This window comes from Vigna radiata, chromosome 1, assembly GCF_000741045.1.
Source record: "Vigna radiata var. radiata cultivar VC1973A chromosome 1, Vradiata_ver6, whole genome shotgun sequence".
Taxonomy (NCBI): domain Eukaryota; kingdom Viridiplantae; phylum Streptophyta; class Magnoliopsida; order Fabales; family Fabaceae; genus Vigna; species Vigna radiata.
This window is the reverse complement of record NC_028351.1, coordinates 6,877,343-6,895,539: the sequence shown is the minus strand read 5'-3', so window position 1 is coordinate 6,895,539 and position 18,197 is coordinate 6,877,343. Positions and strand designations below refer to the sequence as shown.

At 32.0% G+C, this 18,197-nt stretch overlaps 4 protein-coding genes across 9 annotated transcripts; 3 read left to right on the top strand and 1 right to left on the bottom strand.

Moving 5' to 3' along the window:
- The first annotated feature begins 1,288 nt into the window (after positions 1–1,288).
- On the top strand, positions 1,289–3,434 carry LOC106764397. The gene is made up of 2 exons (XM_014648687.2): positions 1,289–1,688; positions 3,025–3,434. Exons 1-2 carry the CDS (start codon positions 1,338–1,340, stop codon positions 3,256–3,258), a joined length of 585 nt encoding a protein of 194 aa, XP_014504173.1. The 5' UTR covers positions 1,289–1,337; the 3' UTR covers positions 3,259–3,434.
- Positions 3,435–5,284: 1,850 nt separating this feature from the next.
- Positions 5,285–5,992, top strand: LOC106769064 (heavy metal-associated isoprenylated plant protein 26). The gene is made up of 3 exons (XM_014654529.2): positions 5,285–5,389; positions 5,487–5,568; positions 5,760–5,992. Exons 1-3 carry the CDS (start codon positions 5,378–5,380, stop codon positions 5,987–5,989), a joined length of 324 nt encoding a protein of 107 aa, XP_014510015.1. The 5' UTR covers positions 5,285–5,377; the 3' UTR covers positions 5,990–5,992.
- A 413-nt stretch (positions 5,993–6,405) lies between these two features.
- Positions 6,406–7,553, bottom strand: LOC106764161 (dehydrin DHN3). The gene has a single exon (XM_014648397.2). The coding sequence runs from the start codon at positions 7,484–7,486 to the stop codon at positions 6,710–6,712; it is 777 nt and encodes a 258-aa protein (XP_014503883.1). The 5' UTR covers positions 7,487–7,553; the 3' UTR covers positions 6,406–6,709.
- A 3,673-nt stretch (positions 7,554–11,226) lies between these two features.
- LOC106774231 (aluminum-activated malate transporter 9) lies at positions 11,227–17,562 on the top strand. 6 transcript variants are annotated; one of them, XR_002668529.1, is made up of 8 exons: positions 11,230–11,769; positions 13,400–13,537; positions 13,648–13,938; positions 14,023–14,159; positions 14,247–14,393; positions 15,365–15,409; positions 16,254–17,119; positions 17,544–17,562. XR_002668529.1 is itself a non-coding variant. In XM_022783251.1 (7 exons), exons 1-7 carry the CDS (start codon positions 11,367–11,369, stop codon positions 16,938–16,940), a joined length of 1,749 nt encoding a protein of 582 aa, XP_022638972.1. In that variant the 5' UTR covers positions 11,227–11,366; the 3' UTR covers positions 16,941–17,217. The 6 variants fall into 6 exon arrangements, 5 of the variants coding, with proteins under 5 accessions (XP_022638972.1, XP_022638963.1, XP_022638970.1 ...); XM_022783251.1 differs by lacking the exon at positions 17,544–17,562 and having other exon boundaries at positions 11,227–11,769; positions 13,747–13,938; positions 16,254–17,217; XM_022783242.1 differs by lacking the exon at positions 17,544–17,562 and having other exon boundaries at positions 16,254–17,217.
- The last annotated feature ends 635 nt before the right edge of the window (positions 17,563–18,197 follow it).

The following is an 18,197-nucleotide window of genomic DNA, read 5'->3' as shown; positions in this document are numbered from 1 at the left end:
AATAATTATATATGCTATCCTAGGATGTCTATTGGCTTCTTTTGACTCCATCATCTATGAGTAAAATTATTATTGATGATTCTCATATCTAACTGATTATTGATTTTTTCTTTAACTATTCATCATCATATGATTTTTTGTTTGTCTAGCTCATTTTATAATATTTTATATAATTCACTAACTTTATTCTTAATCACATCGTGATAATATTTCTATAACAACTATCAACGCGTGCAAACCTCACAATTGTAAGAATTCAAAATAAGTTAAAAAGAAAAGCGACATTTTAAATGAACCTTGAATATTTTATTAAAATATCGAGTTTATATATTTTTTTTATTATTTAAGTTTTATTTTATACAAATCATAATTTTTTGTAGACTTTTTTTTTTCTTAATGCTTTTGTTGAACAAATTCATATTTTTTAAGGTCAAAGACCGTCGTAGAAATCCTAAATAAAGTAAAACAATCATAACTTATAAAATGTGACAACCCAAAACAAATAAACAGGAGATTGAGTTAAACAATATATGAGAAATTAATATAAAGAAACACATTGATAGAATAACAGTTAACTTGTGTACATTGTAAGTTTACAGAAAATAAAAACAAAATAAAATCATGCCACTATTTATAAGGCCGGCCCTTTATTATTTGACGGTATTTTAACTTCAGCCCATACCTTGAAGATCTACCTCTTTGATAAACACACTCCCCAAAAACACTATTCTCACCTCTGAACTTTATCACAACAACTACTACTCTTTGATAAAATCTAAAACTAACCACATACATTCCTTGTATACTTAACTATTGATTAATTAAGTTGGAGCTTAAATCTTAATCAAATTTAATTATCACTTTTCCATTTTATTTCACACACTTGTATTAAACATTAAAAATAAGTTGTATTATATGACCGTCCAATCAACATTAGATCGAACATATTAAACATGTATAAGTACAATCATCTACCACTCTTGAAATCGAACGATTGTAATTTACAAATCGAACGGTCGTCCAATAGAATCATTACTTCAAATATTTGTCAATTATAAATATTTATTTATTAATAAATTAATAAAGTTAAAAAAAAATAAGAAAATTTTGATAATTTCTAATTTTGGAAGAGTATATATTGAGTAATTTTTTTCACAAGTTTAATATACTTTTTAGTATTTGTCTCAATTGTTTTATACTGTTTTTGAAAATATATTTTCTTATTAATTATTGAGAATACTCAATTTTTTAATATATGGAAAAAAAAAATGTAATGCAAGATAAGTTAGTAAAATACAATAGATATCAATATCCGTTGCTAGCATTCTCATCCACCCATGGCGTTCACCGTGCCCATTGGGAGAGGCGCGGCGATAATCCCCTGCGGCAACACTACCGCAACCACTCGCTGCAACCGTTTCTTTTCTTCGTCAATTCGAACGCCAAGCAATCACCTACACGTGGCGTGCGCGAAGAAGTTCTCTGAGTCGCATCGTTTCCGCGCCGTAACCGAACCGCAAGCCACGGCGGAGATCGAAGACGAAGATCCCCTGGACGAGGAATTTGTTGCCCTTTACAGCAAAGTGAATGAATTTCTCCGGGAAGAACCGTATCTCTGGGAAGGACCGCAGTGGGACTTGTTTGGTTTCTTCGTCCAGTATTCCTGGATTATTGGCTTCGGTGTCGCGGTATATATAACTAATATCACTCTATTCAACTTTGTTTCTTCTTCTTATTCCTGAAAGTGTTGCTGTTTGTTCATGAAATTATAGTTCAGTGTTTAACATAATCGCGTAGTTTTGCTTAGGTTTAAACAATATCATGTTTGTTGAGCTTGGGAAGTGTTGTTACTTCTGGGAAAAATGTTGTAATCTTAGTTTTAAATTAGTTTAGTTACTTGTAATAGTTTAAATTATGTTAATTCCATAAAAAAAAGCAATTAAAATTTATTTGTATATAAGTTAGTTTTATATAAACTCTCTCCGATAGCTTTTTAAAATTTTAATTTTTAACCTTTATCTTTAAACTTATACAATAGTGCTCGTGTTAGTTTTTTAATGTTTAAATCTGTAGGGTTAAACAGATTCAGAAAAAATACGCGTAGAGATTGAAGCAAGTTAAAAATGTAAGGGCAAAAGTGAGTAGTTGCTAGCTACAAGGATTAAAGCCTAGAAATTATATAGGTAGAGATCAAATGAGTAGTTAGATCATTTAGTTTTTTAAAGAATGGTGTTTTTTTTACTAAGTTTTGTTGCATCAATGTCGGGTTTCTCATGAATTGTTTTTCGTTGTGTTATTAAATACAGAACTTTTTTTCTTAGTTTAAAGACGTGCATTTTTAATGTAATAGGAAAGAATTAGGCTGTTGTTTTGTTTATTTTGGACAAACTCAAGTTTCGAGTTAAACACTTTCTCTTATTGTTGTGATAGAAGAGATAGGACTATTCTTACAATTTAGCATTAGAGTAGAGCCTCAAGTTCACCATTTTATGTATTAGAGGAAAAGTTTCATAAAACTTCATTAAAGATCATACCCATTCATTGATAACTCGCAGAAAACTACCTTTACTGACAGGACACGATTTGAGGATGTTCATCAAATAGGGGTTGCAAGGGAGGGGTTGAACGTCCTAAAAATGTCTAGGGAATTCTCATTGTTGTGTTTGAATGGATTCAAGGATCGAAAAAGTGTAATGCAAAGGCTAGGTATTTGTTGGTGAATCCACATGCCACATATATGTTCTTAGATACATAATGAGACTGTTAATTTATATAGAAGGTTTTGAAGCTTTGTTTGTTTTCTTTATTGTGTTAAAGAAAAGGTTTATAGAAGTGGGTAGTCTAAAGACTCCATGTCTATGATGGTTCAATCAAGGTTTTAAATTGTAATATTAAAGAACATCATGTAAATATTTATGTCTATTATTAACTTGCTTTGATCTCGACCAAATTTTGGTAGTGTGCAGGGTAAAATGGATATCTGTACTGAATCTTTGGATGTCCTTATGTTCACTGTCATTGCAGGTATGTGTTTCTCTATATGGTTGTCTTACATATCAGGAACCACCAAAAGAAGTGAGAGACGAGATGGAAAGAAAGTATGGAGTGAGGTCTGGAGTGGAGTCCAGTGTGGAGTCTAGTGCAGAGTCCCGTGCAAACTCCAGTTCAGAATCCAGCGATGTTTTTGAAGACACTGATGCATATGACTCTGATGTATTTGATTCCAATCCAACAGAGGTTGCTCCTAGTTTGGATTAGAGTCTTCATAGACACATAGATACTGCAAATTGAATATGCCTTATTTTTGGCATATTAATGCAGACAAATGAATTCAAACTTTTTCTGAGCTAAATTTGTAAGCAATGCTACATACTTGTACACCTTTTTATAGTGTATCACTTCTGAGATAGATTAGATCAAGTGAGTTAATTATACGTGTATATGCATTGTTAGTAGTAGGGAAATTTCATATGATTGTTCACATATCATTGATGACAATCTTCAGTCTTGGTTCATACCAAATCCATTGAAATGAAAATGTTATATATATATATATATATATATATATATATATATATATATATAATCAGGTAATATGGTTTGGTCAAGATTATAATACATTCTGATTACAATTCATGAAGTGTAAAACTTAATGATTAAAATTTAATTCAATGAGTAATAGAGAAGGTAAAAGTTGTATAGTATAATTATAATTTTTCTGTTCCATGTAATCATAATCTAAATAAATTTAAAATGTCTAGGTTTAGGTTTACAAAGTATTTCATTATACTTATTACATTATCTTACTAAAATAAAAATAATAATGCTGTAGTAATAACATCAACTAATGGTTTCCTTATATTTATGGTAGTGGCTTTGTTACTTCGAAATCCAAATCCCATCATGACAGGTGTTGGTGGAACTGCTGCAGGAGAAGCTACGAAAGGAGAAGCTACAAATAGAGAAGAGCAAGATCATTAAAAATCATAAGCAAGTATCACAAGGTTTATATTTGTTTAATTACTTCATGGAAAAATTGTTAAATAAAAATGCAAGAAAATAGGAGATTTGTAAAAGGAAAAAAAAAATTGTTGGTTTACCGATAACAATGGAATTATTCTTTGTGCCTAAAGAAACCTGGGATGTGTGCACTTGATTCACTGAGTCAAAGAAACAAAGAAAAAAATCAATTCAACGTAAAATTATTCAAAATAACACCATTCAAATATAAGTAATAAATTATTTATACAACCTAAACAGAAGGAATATTAGCATTAGCATTAACTTGAAGGTTGCAAAGAGCTGGTAACTGCAGAGTAAGTGTTCTGTTGATCAAGAGGCAAAGACAATATGGCTCTTGGCTGTAGATCTGTTTGAGGTTGCCACAGCATAGTGACCCTGGAGAAGGGTCACTACCCTGCACAAATGGGGTGCAAGGAATAAGGGGAATTAGGCTAGATGTACATTCAGCTATGGTGGGGTTGAAGGGCTAGAGTCTTGTGAAAATATGTTGGGAAGATTAGAAATAAACAGCAAGAGAATAATCTGACACAAATTGGGGACAAAAAAGAAATTATTCAGAGAAACCATTTTGTTGTTTGTGTTAGTGTTTATGGAAGGTGTCTAAAATAGATAAATGATCACTTTTCTGTGTGAGTTGTTCCATACATTATGTGTGAGTTTCATCTAACATGTATTTCTTGTTTCTTCCTGTGATAAACTAACTCTTTTAAAAACTTAAAAAAATGTAAGGCATAGTTACAATAGTTTAATTTTCCTGCATCTAAATCAATCAATTAAAAACTCTACATATAACTTTTAAAATGATCATTGAAGAAGTTAATAATCTCATTGTAAAATTCTCTCAATTTTGATAACAAGATATTTTGAATGAACACTTATAAACCAAAACCAGTACTAATATGGACAACAATACTTAGATGTTAAATAATTATAAGTTCAAATAACACAAGTAAAAGTTTTTGCTTTTGCTTAAACATTTGCATGCTGATCACTTTATTCCAACAGAAGTATGATCTTCATGTCTTTTTTTCCCCAAAAGAAAGTATGCTTTCCTTTGTTTATGTAGTGGCATGCGCAAAACGGTAACAAAGAAGTCAGGAATAATGTGACAAAGTAAGCTACATTTGTCTCCCTTTGCCTAGCTACTCACAGAAAGAATCAGATTCAGCAAACTAAAGGAGCATCATCAAGGGAAATGCTAACCAGCTCATTATAAACCCTTTTTGACTCTCAAAGCTTCTTGTTGCATACTTTTAAGATTAAGTTTTCTTTTCCTAGCTCTCATTCCTACTATTTGGAATTTTCAAGTTCCTGTTGTAGCTGTTTCTCTATCTCTTCCTAATTAATTGGTTTCATGACAGTGAAAGCAAGCACTAATCACCTTCTTTTACTTACCTAAAGTGTTTACAAGCTATAAATGCTTAAGATAATCTGAATAATTTTTTGTTTTCTTTGGGTTGCAGCATTACTGCATGGTGATGAGGATCAACATTGATTGTAGTGGATGTTACAGAAAAGTCAAGAGAGCCATTCTTGATATGCCAGGTTAGTTCATGTTTGGATTTCAGTTCAGAGAGCAATATAACATTTTTCTTTGTTAAAAAACTTTTACAGAAATTTCACAAAAATGGTATCATTAGGCTTCACTCATCATTCTTAATATCTATGCAGTGAGTTCTTATAGTTGTGAAATAGAGTTGAATTGTAGATTTTCTGAATTTCTTTGACTGTGTTAGAGTTGGACAGCCATCTCCTTGAAAAGCAGCAGACAAGGGTAGTTGTATGTGGCAGATTCATCCCACAAGATGTGGCAATCAAGATAAAGAAGAAAACTAACAGAAGAGTTGAGATTTTAGACATTCAAGACTTGACCGAGAACAATGAAGAAATGGAAGACCAGAAACCAATCACCAATAATTGGACTCTTTTAGCCACCCAGAATCAAATAGAAACATGTCTCGCTTGAGAAAACCAGAATATATATATATATATATATATATATATATGTGTGTGTGTGTGTATGTAAGAGGATGTACTATTTATGTCACCTGCAATAATTTTCCTGTTTATGAAGTTATTTAGCTGGTAGCTAATTACATTGTCAGAGAACAGTTACTCTCATGTGTTATTTTCAATAATTTAAACCTTAAATATATATATGAAACTTATACATTGCTATCTACCTCTACCAACTCAATCAATGGCGCATTCTAAGGTATTATTAGAATCTTTAAAAAATAAACTTCATAACAAATCCTACTAATTTTTTTAAGAAAACCAGTGATTCTTTCTAACAATTTTTCTCTTATGCATGTTAAAAAGATATTAAGGAAGGTGATAACAGAAAATAGCTGGTCACATAAAATTTAAATGATCAAGAAAGAAAGAAATAAAAAGTTGCTTCATTGGAAAATTTAAAACACACAACTGAAGCACCCTGCTATACAACAGGGTAGGTTTTACATATGCATTGGCAGAACAGAACATCTATGCCTTCTTTCCCTTGCATGCATGCACATTTTATTCCTCTTGCATACACTTTAACCATATACAAGATCCACCACATTTACACGACAAGACAGTACTGTACGAGTACGTATATATGCAGCAAACTTATTCAAAAACACAACAATATAACATGTTTATACTATGTAGTATACATGCATGCAAACACACACATATGTTTCTACTTGCTGTTGTCACTGTGTACTCCGGGAAGCTTCTCTTTAATCTTGTCTATTATCCCTTTCTTGTCCTGATCTCCACGAGACTGGTCATGCTCACGATACTCCCTTCCATACCCATCATCTCTGTGTGCTCCCCCAGTGTTGATACCATGCCCAGTTCCACTTCCATAACCACCACCTGCGCCACCACCCGATCCATAGCCGCTGCCACCTGTGGTTCCACTTCTAGGACCAGTCCCTGTGTCAGCGGTGTTGGCTCCAACGTAAGGGCCTCCCAGACCAGTGTCAGCAGTGAAGCCGCCGGTATTCCCATGTTGTCTCCCGGTATCACCAGCAAAACCACCGGTAGTCCCATGTTGTCTCCCGGTGTCATGTTGTCTCCGGGTGTCACCAGTAAAACCACCGGTAGTCCCATGTTGTCTCCCGGTGTCACCGGTCAAACCACCGGTAGTGCCATATTGTCTATGGGTGTCACCAGTAAAACCACCGGTAGTTCCATGTTGTCTACCAGTGTCAGCAGTAAAGCCAGCGGTTGGTCCTTGCTGTCTACCGGTATCACCTATAGTTCCATGTTGTTTACGGGTGTCTGATCCGTAGACATTACTGGTATCATGTTGCTTGCTATTGTCATCCCTAACACCGCCGGTGGAGGAGGTTATATAGGTGACACTGGCAGCCTGAACCGGGTTGCCATATTCATCAGTTTCCCTTACGACGTTTCCATACTCGTCGATCTTGCGACCCTGATCCTCGTACTGCTTCTGATAACTTGCCATGGTTGATGATGTTGTTGTGATTATAGGAGGTTGTGTTTGAAGGTGCTGTTGTTGATGAAAAGCAGCATGCTAGCATGGGCTTTTTATACGAGAAACCAAGCATACAAATCTGGTCAAGGGTCGTAAAAGCATGACACGTGCCATGTGAGTTGCACGATGCTTCTGCCACGTGCTTGGACACGTGTTGGTGTAATTTTTTGTGAAAGCGGTGGTGTCGTTTTGAGGATCATGAGTTGACACGTGCGAACTGAACTTGGTGGATCGGTGGAACAGGCCCAAATGGATAAGGTTTAGTTTCCCGGGCCATGCATGGGTGTGAATTTCTGTGTCAGTGAAAGATACGAAGAACGTGCCACCTGTGACAATTCGATAAAGATAAGAGAATCGAAAGTTAGCCACGGAAAATTTAGGAAAAATGTTCTTGAATTTTGATAATGTGTATATATCAGTGACTTAAAATAAATATAAATGTTATTCAAGCTATTTTAGTGTTTAACCGATATGATTAACTGAAATTTAATGATATCAGTCCCCTCATCCTATATTAGTCTCTTCTCCTTTCTTCTTCCATTTCACAATTTTATTGTTAAAGCTTTGTTATTTTGGTGTTTGGTTTCATTTAGTCTCTTATCTAATGGATGTATGTGTTATGCCGTGTAAGAGGAAGAACGTGTAAGAGGAAGAAGAGAACAGCAAACCCTTGAACGGATGTGGGAAATCCGTTCAGTCTTCAAGGATCTCGCCTTCGCGTTTCAACTCTTTTAATTTTTTTGGTTTTGTTTCTAAGTTTATTAATTTATTTTTTTGTAGATTTTATTATTTGAACATTGTAAATGTTAATTTCTGTAGATTTTTTGTAATTTAATAATTTTTGTATTATTATTTATGTATAAAAAAATACTTAATACTTCTTTTGGTTCTTAGTTTGGAGGGTTTGTTCAATATGGTCCTACATTTTTTTATAATAATTGATCTCACCTTTTGAAAAAACTGTTCAATTGAGTCCTTTTTGTTCATAGTAGTTTTATATTCAAGTTTAAATTATTTATTATAATCCTTATTGTATACGATGATGACATGATTTTTAACATAATATTATGTCAGGACTGTTAAAATAACATTTGGATAGGACCGTTAAAAAATTGACGTCTTAAAAAAAAAAGAGTCAATTAAATATTTTTTTCAAAAAATAAAATTAATTGTTACTAAAGAAAAATAGAACTTCTCAAACTAGGAACTAAAAGTAGTATTAAACCTAAAAAAATTTTTAAAAAATAAAACAAAAAGTTGAAAAGCTTCGAGGAATGTTGAAAATCCATTGAGCCTTTAACGGGTTGAGCCCTTCAATAGATGTCGATATTCGTCATAATTTCAATATTTGTTTAAGTGTTCAATAGATATCTGTTTAAGGTAAATACATTTTAAACACCAGGAATTAAATATTTTAGAAGGACAAAAGAGGAATGGAGAGGTGGTGTAGGAAGTAACTCTCCAATACATGGTATAACGGGTTGGGCTTTTCTTAACCGAGAAATGTATATTGGGCCATTCTTTTTAACTATGTTTTTTTTTCTTTATCGACACCTATGATGCTTTGTCGATGTCTTAAATATATTTGTTAACAACTTTTTTAATAATTTTTGATAGCCGAATATTATTACTTTATTAGTTTGTATAAATTTATTTTTAAAAAAATATTTAAAATGGACAAATTATAAATTATTATTTTAAAAATTATAAAATAAAATTATTAAATTTTTTTCTTTTAATTTTTCATTGTAAGTCATTTTTACTATTAAGTACACCATGGATATGGCAAGAGACAGAAATAGAAAAGACGAAAAATGTAATTATTTTTTAAGTGTGATGATGATTATTTGTCGAACTTGTGTAAGCTTTGGAAATTTGATCATTACGTCTATCGGCAAGTTAAACCTAAATTATACACAGGTCAACTACCAATTAATTACACAAATTAAAAATATTATTTATATTTAAACTCTTAACATGCGTGATCAAAATTAAAAAAAAAAAAAACTAGTCAATAATACTACGTTTTATTATCTAAAACGAGCATATACATTTTATAGAAAAATTTAATATGTTTACGTGCATAAATCAAATGCATTATTTAAACAATAACTTTTAATAAAAAGGTGTAGCTTTAAATAATCATAGTTTGTTAAAGCTTATAATTGTTAGATTTATATATAGTTTTATTTTATAATAGAGTTATCTTTACACCAAGACAAAAATTGTCTTTGATGTCACAAGATTTATATATGAAATAAAAATAATAAGTGATGACAATTTTATATCAAACTACTTATGAACTAACATAAATGAGATAATTTACGTTAGGATGTTCATTGTCCAATGTAAATTATTTTGTTTATATATATTGATAAGTGGTTTTACGTAAATTTTTTCTTATATTTACATCCACACTTTTTCTCTTCATTTTCATTAAAAAAAAACGTTGAAACATTTTTCTAACTTAATAACTTGTCTCTATGAAATAGTGATGATTTGATATTACCTTTTGAACAATTTTTCTTCTTTAATAATAGACATATCATGAAGAATACTTATGTAGGATTGGTTTTATCATCTGTTTACTAAAGTTTCTATTTTTATATATGTAACTTAGAAACATTAACATGAAAAAAAAAAAAACTCCGAAGACATGAAGAAGAAGAATAAGAAAAGTATTCTTTTTGAAAAGTTAAAAGTACAAAAGAAAGAAAAGACGAAAACTTTATATAAAGGAAAAAATACCTATATGACAAAAGTCACTAGCTAGGACACTAACCTATTTTAAGGAAAGACTATTATACACACAATTGTATATTGCTTATTCCTTTACATCCCTTCAAGCTAATGTCTCCAAGAAAAGAAGAACACTGATTGGTTTGGTGCGAGAATCATCAACTTGATGTTCGACTGGTAGATGAACAACGTTAATAAAACCGTTACTAATTCATTTAAGGATCTTTTATTTAGATAATATTTTTTTACACTATTTTAACATTATTTATATATCATTCTGTGATTAATTTAAAATTATTTTATAATTAATAATAATAACCATAAACAACATGGACCAAACATAACACATAAATAATGTTCAAATATTATTAAAATAATATTGTCTATATATCATTATCCTTATATATTAACAACGATGATAGATAAATTAGTATAAGGTCAAATCTCAATCTATTACTAAAATGTATTTATAAAAAGAGTTATGCATTTAATAATACAATAAGTTGATATTAAAAAAAATTATTTATTTAACTATTTAAAATGTACAATCAATTTATAGTATTAAATGCTACATTAATATTTATTTGATGTTATTTTATAATATATATAATGTTTGTATAGATGTTTAACATATTATATTTTGTAACATTTTTAGCCACATAAACTTTTATGAAATCCTATACTCAATTTATTACCTTAAGATTGCTAGCAAAATCATCTCGTCGATGTTTGTTATCACATTTATGTTAATTTTAAAATGGTTATTAACCTTATTTTTATTGTTAATAAATTAACATTAGCATCTATAAATAAATATTTTATTAATTGTTTCGAATAAAACAATGTTTTTATATTTTACAAAATTGATACTAACTTTTATTTATTGTATTTTAAAGATAAAGTAGAATAATTTAGATGATTACAGTAGAAAATAGAATTGCGAGATCCATGTCGTCGTGTAATCACGTTATGTACATAGTGGCTCTTCATAACCACAAACAAACACGACTTAACTTCTATAGCATTCCTACACCGCCACGCTTCGGAAACACTATTCCACCTTTCTAGCAACTCCAAACTCGCGTCTGCGTTTGCTCCGATTTTGGTGGCGATGATGAGTTCGGCGGCGAGGGTGCCCAAGTTGGGCTCCTTCCGTCACAGCTTCGCCGAGAAGAAAGAGAGGCTGCTCTCCATGAAGGGTGGAGGTTACTCCCAAATTGGGATCGCTCTGCCGGAGTCCGACGAGGAGGACAACTCGCCGCGGAGGCGATGCTGCTCATACCGCGCTGTCTCCGACGGGATAATCGGCGCGTGGAAGAGCACGAAGCGCGTGACGGCGCGAGCGTGGGAGATGGGGATGTCTGATCCCAGGAAGATCATATTCTCCGCAAAAATGGGACTCGCTCTCATTCTCCTTTCTCTTCTGATTTTCCTCAAAAAGCCCTTTGAGGACGTTAGTCGATACTCCGTTTGGGCTATTCTCACTGTAGTTGTGGTCTTCGAATTCAGCATAGGTATCTCATCCTTCAATCTACTCTCCTTTTTCAGAATTCTTCAGAACAATCTTTCTCAAATCCTTGAAAAATATTACTGGAGAGAGTTTTTTGTCAGAATCATGATTTTTTGTAAATTAACACACTATTTAACGTTTTAGGATGTAAATTAAATTTGATACTAATAGTTAATCTCATTCAGTTATTTCCTAATGCTTACTTAAAGTCAAGAATCTAGTTGACCCCACCTGAATTGGTTCATTTGTTGTTTTTTATATTAAAATTTGGATTTGATTTTTAAATAGAAAGTAGTAGGATTTCTTTGGATTAAGTTTCTTTTTGGATTTATTATGTAGTTTGAGTGTTGAATTCACTATTATTTATAGTGTCGTATGCGATTTAGCCAAGAGTATTTCTCCTTAGGACAAATGTGGGTCAATTATACAATAAAAATTGAAACTATAAAAAGAAAAATTACATCTCCTCACCTAAATTATCGTGGAATTTTTAATCAAAGAATATTTTGGAATTTAGCTTTCTAAGATGAAATTAGCAAATATTGAAACTATAGCTAATTTAAAGTTGAATATATCTATGCAAAAAAAATGTCGAATAACATATATAAATACTATATACATAAATACACTGGATGCGCCTGAGTCTGTTTTCTAATTGAGGGTCGGTGTAGAAAACTGTATAGAAAACTCATGTAGTGTTATGTACCTGAATTAAACTCTCATCATTAGATATAAGCATGATGTTCATCAAAATCATAGCTTTATTTTTTAACATTTAAAAAGTATACCTCTTTCCTTTTACTTTTTTCTTTCCAGAAAGACATTTATTATTAGTGTCTAGAATTGCACGTGATTCGTATAATTGGCTCGAACTTAGTCCTTTTATCACTTAAACCTAAAGTAACATACAAAATTTGAACATGCGATTGACAACCAAATTCATGTCTCTCTCTTTTTTGTTTTTAATTATAAGACCTAATTAATATAAAGTGTTGTCCGTGCTCAAGTTGTTGTCATTCGTATCCGCTATGGATTAAGATAATTGTTTCCTATTTTTATTTTCGTTTTCGTTTTGGGGGTTTTAATTCCTCTTCCTCAAGGGGAATTGGCGAAGAATATGCCTGTATTAGTGCATAAAGGCCTTAAACCTTTTCAGTAGACGTATAATTTTGTATTTTGATTGGGTCATTGGGGAGGTAGAAGGAATTCAGTTAAAATATTCTATCGTGGTAGAGTGATATGTTGGTTCTGTTAATTTAGTTAGTTTGTCTAGAAAAATAATACTAATCTAGGGAAAAGTACTTGTTGACCAGTGTCTTCAGGGCAGTGGTCGGGAAAACTCAATTTTTTTGTTAAATATTATTTTGAGCTTTTAAATATTGTTTCCTTTATTAAAAATGTTTTACTTTTGTTTCCTTATAGATTTCTTCTGTCTTGTAACGAACGAAATCACAGGCTATAGTTTTTTCTGCTGCATGTTCGAAGGCCTACTTATTTAATTCAACTGTGTTCATGTACTTCATCTTTTATTAAATCCAATACTTCTATCAAAAATCATTGGCTGAAGTAAAACATGTATTCGTAAATTATAATTTCAGTTATAAACAATAATTTGTGACAATGTACTCCTGCAGGGGCAACTCTTAGTAAAGGACTTAACAGAGGATTGGGGACTTTGTTAGCTGGAGGTCTAGCTTTGGGAATGGGAATCTTATCACAGTTGGCTGGAAAATGGGAAGAGCTCATCATAACTGTTAGCATCTTCACTGTAGGTCTGGAATTTGAATCACTTCTATTTCTTATGCTGATAAAGATTCATCAATTTTTTTTTTCTTTTTTTAGTATGCATTGTTCTGACAGTTTTATTATGTATGACTGGCAGGATTTTGTGCCACATATGCAAAACAATATCCAACAATGAAGGCTTATGAATATGGTTTCCGTGTGTTCTTGATCACCTATTGCTACATTATTGTGTCAGGGTATCGAACAGGAGAGTTTGTTCAAACAGCTATAAATAGATTTTTGCTCATTGCACTTGGTGCTGCTGTCGCACTCGGGATAAATGTATGCATATATCCAATATGGGCCGGTGAGGATCTGCATAATCTTGTGGCAAAAAATTTCATGGGCGTTGCTGCATCATTGGAAGGTTGTCATAGTTTGTGGAATTGTAATAGACTACCAACTAATATTTTGGTGTGGCCTCATAATCTTATTTCTTGGGTTGAATAAAGTTTTTGACCTTCTTTTTCAGGCGTTGTTAATAACTATCTTAATTGTGTTGAATACGAGAGAGTGCCTTCTAAAATTCTTACATACCAAGCTGCAGAGGATGTGGTTTACAAAGGCTACAGATCAGCTGTTGAATCTACAAGCACAGAGGATTCATTAGTATAATCTGTTTTTGTTCTGTTTCACTTTCACAGCAAAATATTGATTATCCTTTTTTGACTCATTGATACGTATTTCTTATTGAAGATGGGTTTTGCTGTATGGGAGCCACCTCATGGTAGATATAAAATGCTTAGATATCCATGGCAAAATTATGTGAAAGTAAGTGGGGCTCTAAGGCATTGTGCATTTATGGTCATGGCTATGCATGGATGTATACTTTCTGAAATACAGGTACTTCTTAAAACTTTTCTGTTCCAAAGACATCAGAGTGTTTAGAATCTTTTGTATTTACTTTTGGTGGACGGTTTTTAGGATTTAGTTTTTCAATATACAGATCTTGTGATGATCTGTTATTTTAATATTTTGTTATCATTCTTGATTTATTCCCCTCCATGTTTGTTTTTTCACTGGAATATGTTAGTTCTATTAATTGTTTTAAATGTTTAATACTTAGAGAAAAGGTAATTTTCAAGGTTGATTCATATACTGTTTTAAAAACAATTGATAGTTTATTTAAATAGGGATTAAAAAATTACTCCAGGTTCGACTGTTGGTGTTTTGAGGCTAGCAATGTGAGGTGTCAGAACCTGAGGATTCATTAGAACAAAACGTATATCAAGTTCCTTAAGTACTTTTGATATAAAGATTTGCACTATGGGTCAGCATAGGTTATTCAGCTGAACCCTTAATTATGATCAGAGAACAAAACCAAAAGCACTTAACAAACTTCATCTAAGTTTTTTTTTCCTAAACTGAGATCGACTATTAAATTAAACCATTTGGGTTTATGGAGAAATGTCTACTGATTTTAAACCTTAGACCTGGAAAAATCAATTTTACTCAGACATACTGGAATTTAGCTTCATTTTTTGTAATCCACTGTCAATTACTTTGATCCCCAAGTTCAGAAAGCTAATATTACTTCAGCTTCTCTTAACTTTTATTATCCACTATTAACCCCTTCAGCCCCCGAATCTTGTATTCTTAGTGGCTGAACGAGAGATGCAGTCAGATCTTAACTTTAACCCAACTATACCCCATGTGTACACTACTGGTACCTGATACATACTGGGATTCAGTATATTGTTTCTCGCTTACAAATCCTTCTGTTAATTTTGACATGGAAACGGATAAACTTGAGGTTGTTTTCACCTCGTCATATTTGACATGCTAATCAGTGCTGTCTTTTCTAATTCTCATAGGTTGAATATGGTCACTGCATTAACTCAAGCTTTTATGAGGCCAAAGTACTATTTCGCTTTTCTATTTCTTGTCAAAAACAGTATATTGGTATAATGTGTTCCAATTCTTCTAAATTTACTTTCACAATTGCTGTTATGGTTCCTAATCATATGAAGTAACTAAATTACTGCTAGGAGGTACCCTCTGCGTGCGTTGATTTACGCTTGAAACTTTGGTGGAATAAGTTATCCATAACATCTATAAGTGGTGTTATTATGTGGTTTAGACTTTATAGATCAGGGAGTTAGTTAGGAGTTAGTTAGGAATAGTTAACTATCTTTGTAACTGTTTTTCTGTTTGTACAGTTCATATTTTAGGTTTGTAATTAATTCTTAGAAATTTTGGGAAACTTTTCTTCTCCATTTCTCTACTCTCTTTCCAATCTTAAAAACACACTTCAGATATCTATTAAAATATCCTTTACTATGTATTTTTGGAGTAAGGTACTTAGTTACTCCCTGAAATTACAATTACTAGTTAATTTAGTGCCTGAAATTATAAAAAATCTAATTTCAGTCCTTATACCAGCCATTGATAATTTTGGTTGTTATTTTTTTAATTTCAAAGATTGTAAGATTGATGTTTGAGAACACGAGGGACTAAAATGACTGCCATTTTAGTAACTTTGGGGAGTACAATGATACTTTTATAATTTAAGTGATAGTTGCTTATGATTTCAATGAATTTTACATTACTTTTCTTGTGTTCTTTCTCCTGACAGAGAATACTTCAAAATTTCGGATAATTTAAAGTTAAATAGTTGGGAAATTTTAATTCTTATTCCAAACGTTTTTTTTTAATGATTTATGCAAAAACACACGTGTACTTAGCCTCCCTTGTAATAAACAGGCACCACCAGAGAAGAGACAAGTCTTTAAAAGGGAGCTTCAGAAGGTAGGTTCTGAAGGGGCAAAAATTCTAAGGGATCTCGGAAACAAAGTAAAAAAAATGGAGAAACTAGGCGAGGAAGACATTCTTTACGAAGTACACGAGGCAGCAGAAGAATTGCAGCAGAAAATTGACAAAAAATCCTTCCTCCTTGTGAATTCAGAGAGCTGGGAAATCGGAAACCGGCCAAGAGGGGAGGGTGATCCTCAAGATCTCTTGAACGTGGATGAAGAAAGACACTTTTTGGAGTACAAGTCTCTAAGTGAAGCTGTGCTTGATCTCAGAGCTGTCAAAGTTCCAAAAGGTTGGGGAGAACAAGCAGCTCCTGAGAAGAAACCTGCAGTGCCTGTAGGTGTTGGTGATGAAAACATGTTCAGGAAACAGATATCTTGGCCTGCTCATATTTCCTTCACAGCAGATGCAGTGACAAAAGAGGAAGAATCTAAAACTTATGAAAGTGCTAGTTCTTTGTCTCTAGCCACTTTTACATCCCTTCTGATCGAATTTGTGGCAAGGCTCCAGAACCTTGTAGATTCTTTCGAAGAGTTAGGCGAGAGAGCAAAATTTAAGGACCCTCTTGAGCAAGCACCAACAACAACTGGAGGGTTTTGGAATCGGTTGGGTAATGTTTTGACGGTCAAGGATTGAGAATTTGAGAAATGGCAGCATTGATTAATCTGAATTAAATGCTGAAATCCCAAAATCATGGTGTGTACCCTTTTTTTCCCTCGAGATCAACTGAACTCATCCTCAAAGCCATCATTCTTTATTGACTTCGTAACCCCAGAACAACTCACCTAAATCAACCGCTGAGTGCTATTGCTAAGGTAATAGGATTTCCTCTATGATTTTTATTTATATAATTTTGTATGATAAAAACAAAAAATAATTCATTATGTGATTTTAATATATTTTTTTTTGTATATATAGACTCGTTTGTGGTTTTAGCATTTTACTCTTACTAATCAGTAGTTAAACAAGAAAGTTTATAAATCAATCATACTAAATTAAGGAAATTTTCATTATTATAATTTTTTTTATTATTGTCATATAAATTCACATTTTATGTGATCAAAGATATTTATATAAATACTTCCTCTTGAGGTGGAAAATGAATGTTGTATATTCTTAACTTATTTAATAATCTCCAATACTGTGACTTGTCGTAATAATATGTCAAACTTTTATTTTGATGAAAATAATTATCAACCTTTACATGTTGCAATACTTTATTAAAGTCATCTTGAACAGGACAATAAACATCTTGCAACTATTATTATCACAATACAATCGAACGAGAAATTGTACATAACTGGATTTTGAATCGGTCTGAAACCTTCATAGAGCATTCTTTTTAGTATTTATATGTAATGTATATAGTTACAACCTTTTGTTTCTTTTCATTTTATGATGTTACCTCTATAAATATGAAGAATCCAAAGGTTCATATTCTATTATCAAGAAGACCTGTCCAATATCTATTAGTATAAACCATAACATCCTTATAGTTGGTGGTTTTAACAAAGTTTCTTTTCCCTAAGTATCTTAGAAAACATTCATGTGTTTAGCTAATTACACTAAGACCTTAAGTTAACTTTGATTTGGGATCTGGGGAGGAATAATACATTAGAAGTCTTTGATATCTCTTTTTATTAGTTGGAGTTTGATTTTGAGACCTCTGTTTCAATGAAATATTTCAAAGGCTTAAGATCATGTCGTAAATTTTTTGTACTATTTCAATGTTTTGTATTCTTCTAAATCATCTCTCATAAGTATCATATCACCAACATATATCATAAGAAGTAATGTATCATTTTAGTTGCTATGTTGACATTCAAAATCCATCATTGACTTGGTTGTTTGAATGTTTTAGTCAATATATTCATTTATTCGACTTGTATACCT

Bases quoted from the DNA above. Each gene is read 5' to 3' on its own strand.
- LOC106764397 (XM_014648687.2), top strand. From the start codon at position 1,338: ATGGCGTTCACCGTGCCCATTGGGAGAGGCGCGGCGATAATCCCCTGC. The intron at 1,689-3,024 runs GTATATATAACT...CTGTCATTGCAG, and splicing joins TTATTGGCTTCGGTGTCGCG to GTATGTGTTTCTCTATATGG.
- LOC106769064 (XM_014654529.2), top strand. The intron at 5,569-5,759 runs GTTAGTTCATGT...TGACTGTGTTAG, and splicing joins AGCCATTCTTGATATGCCAG to AGTTGGACAGCCATCTCCTT.
- LOC106764161 (XM_014648397.2), bottom strand. From the start codon at position 7,486: ATGGCAAGTTATCAGAAGCAGTACGAGGATCAGGGTCGCAAGATCGAC.
- LOC106774231 (XM_022783242.1), top strand. From the start codon at position 11,367: ATGATGAGTTCGGCGGCGAGGGTGCCCAAGTTGGGCTCCTTCCGTCAC. The intron at 14,160-14,246 runs GTATAATCTGTT...TTCTTATTGAAG, and splicing joins CAAGCACAGAGGATTCATTA to ATGGGTTTTGCTGTATGGGA. The intron at 14,394-15,364 runs GTACTTCTTAAA...TAATTCTCATAG, and splicing joins GTATACTTTCTGAAATACAG to GTTGAATATGGTCACTGCAT.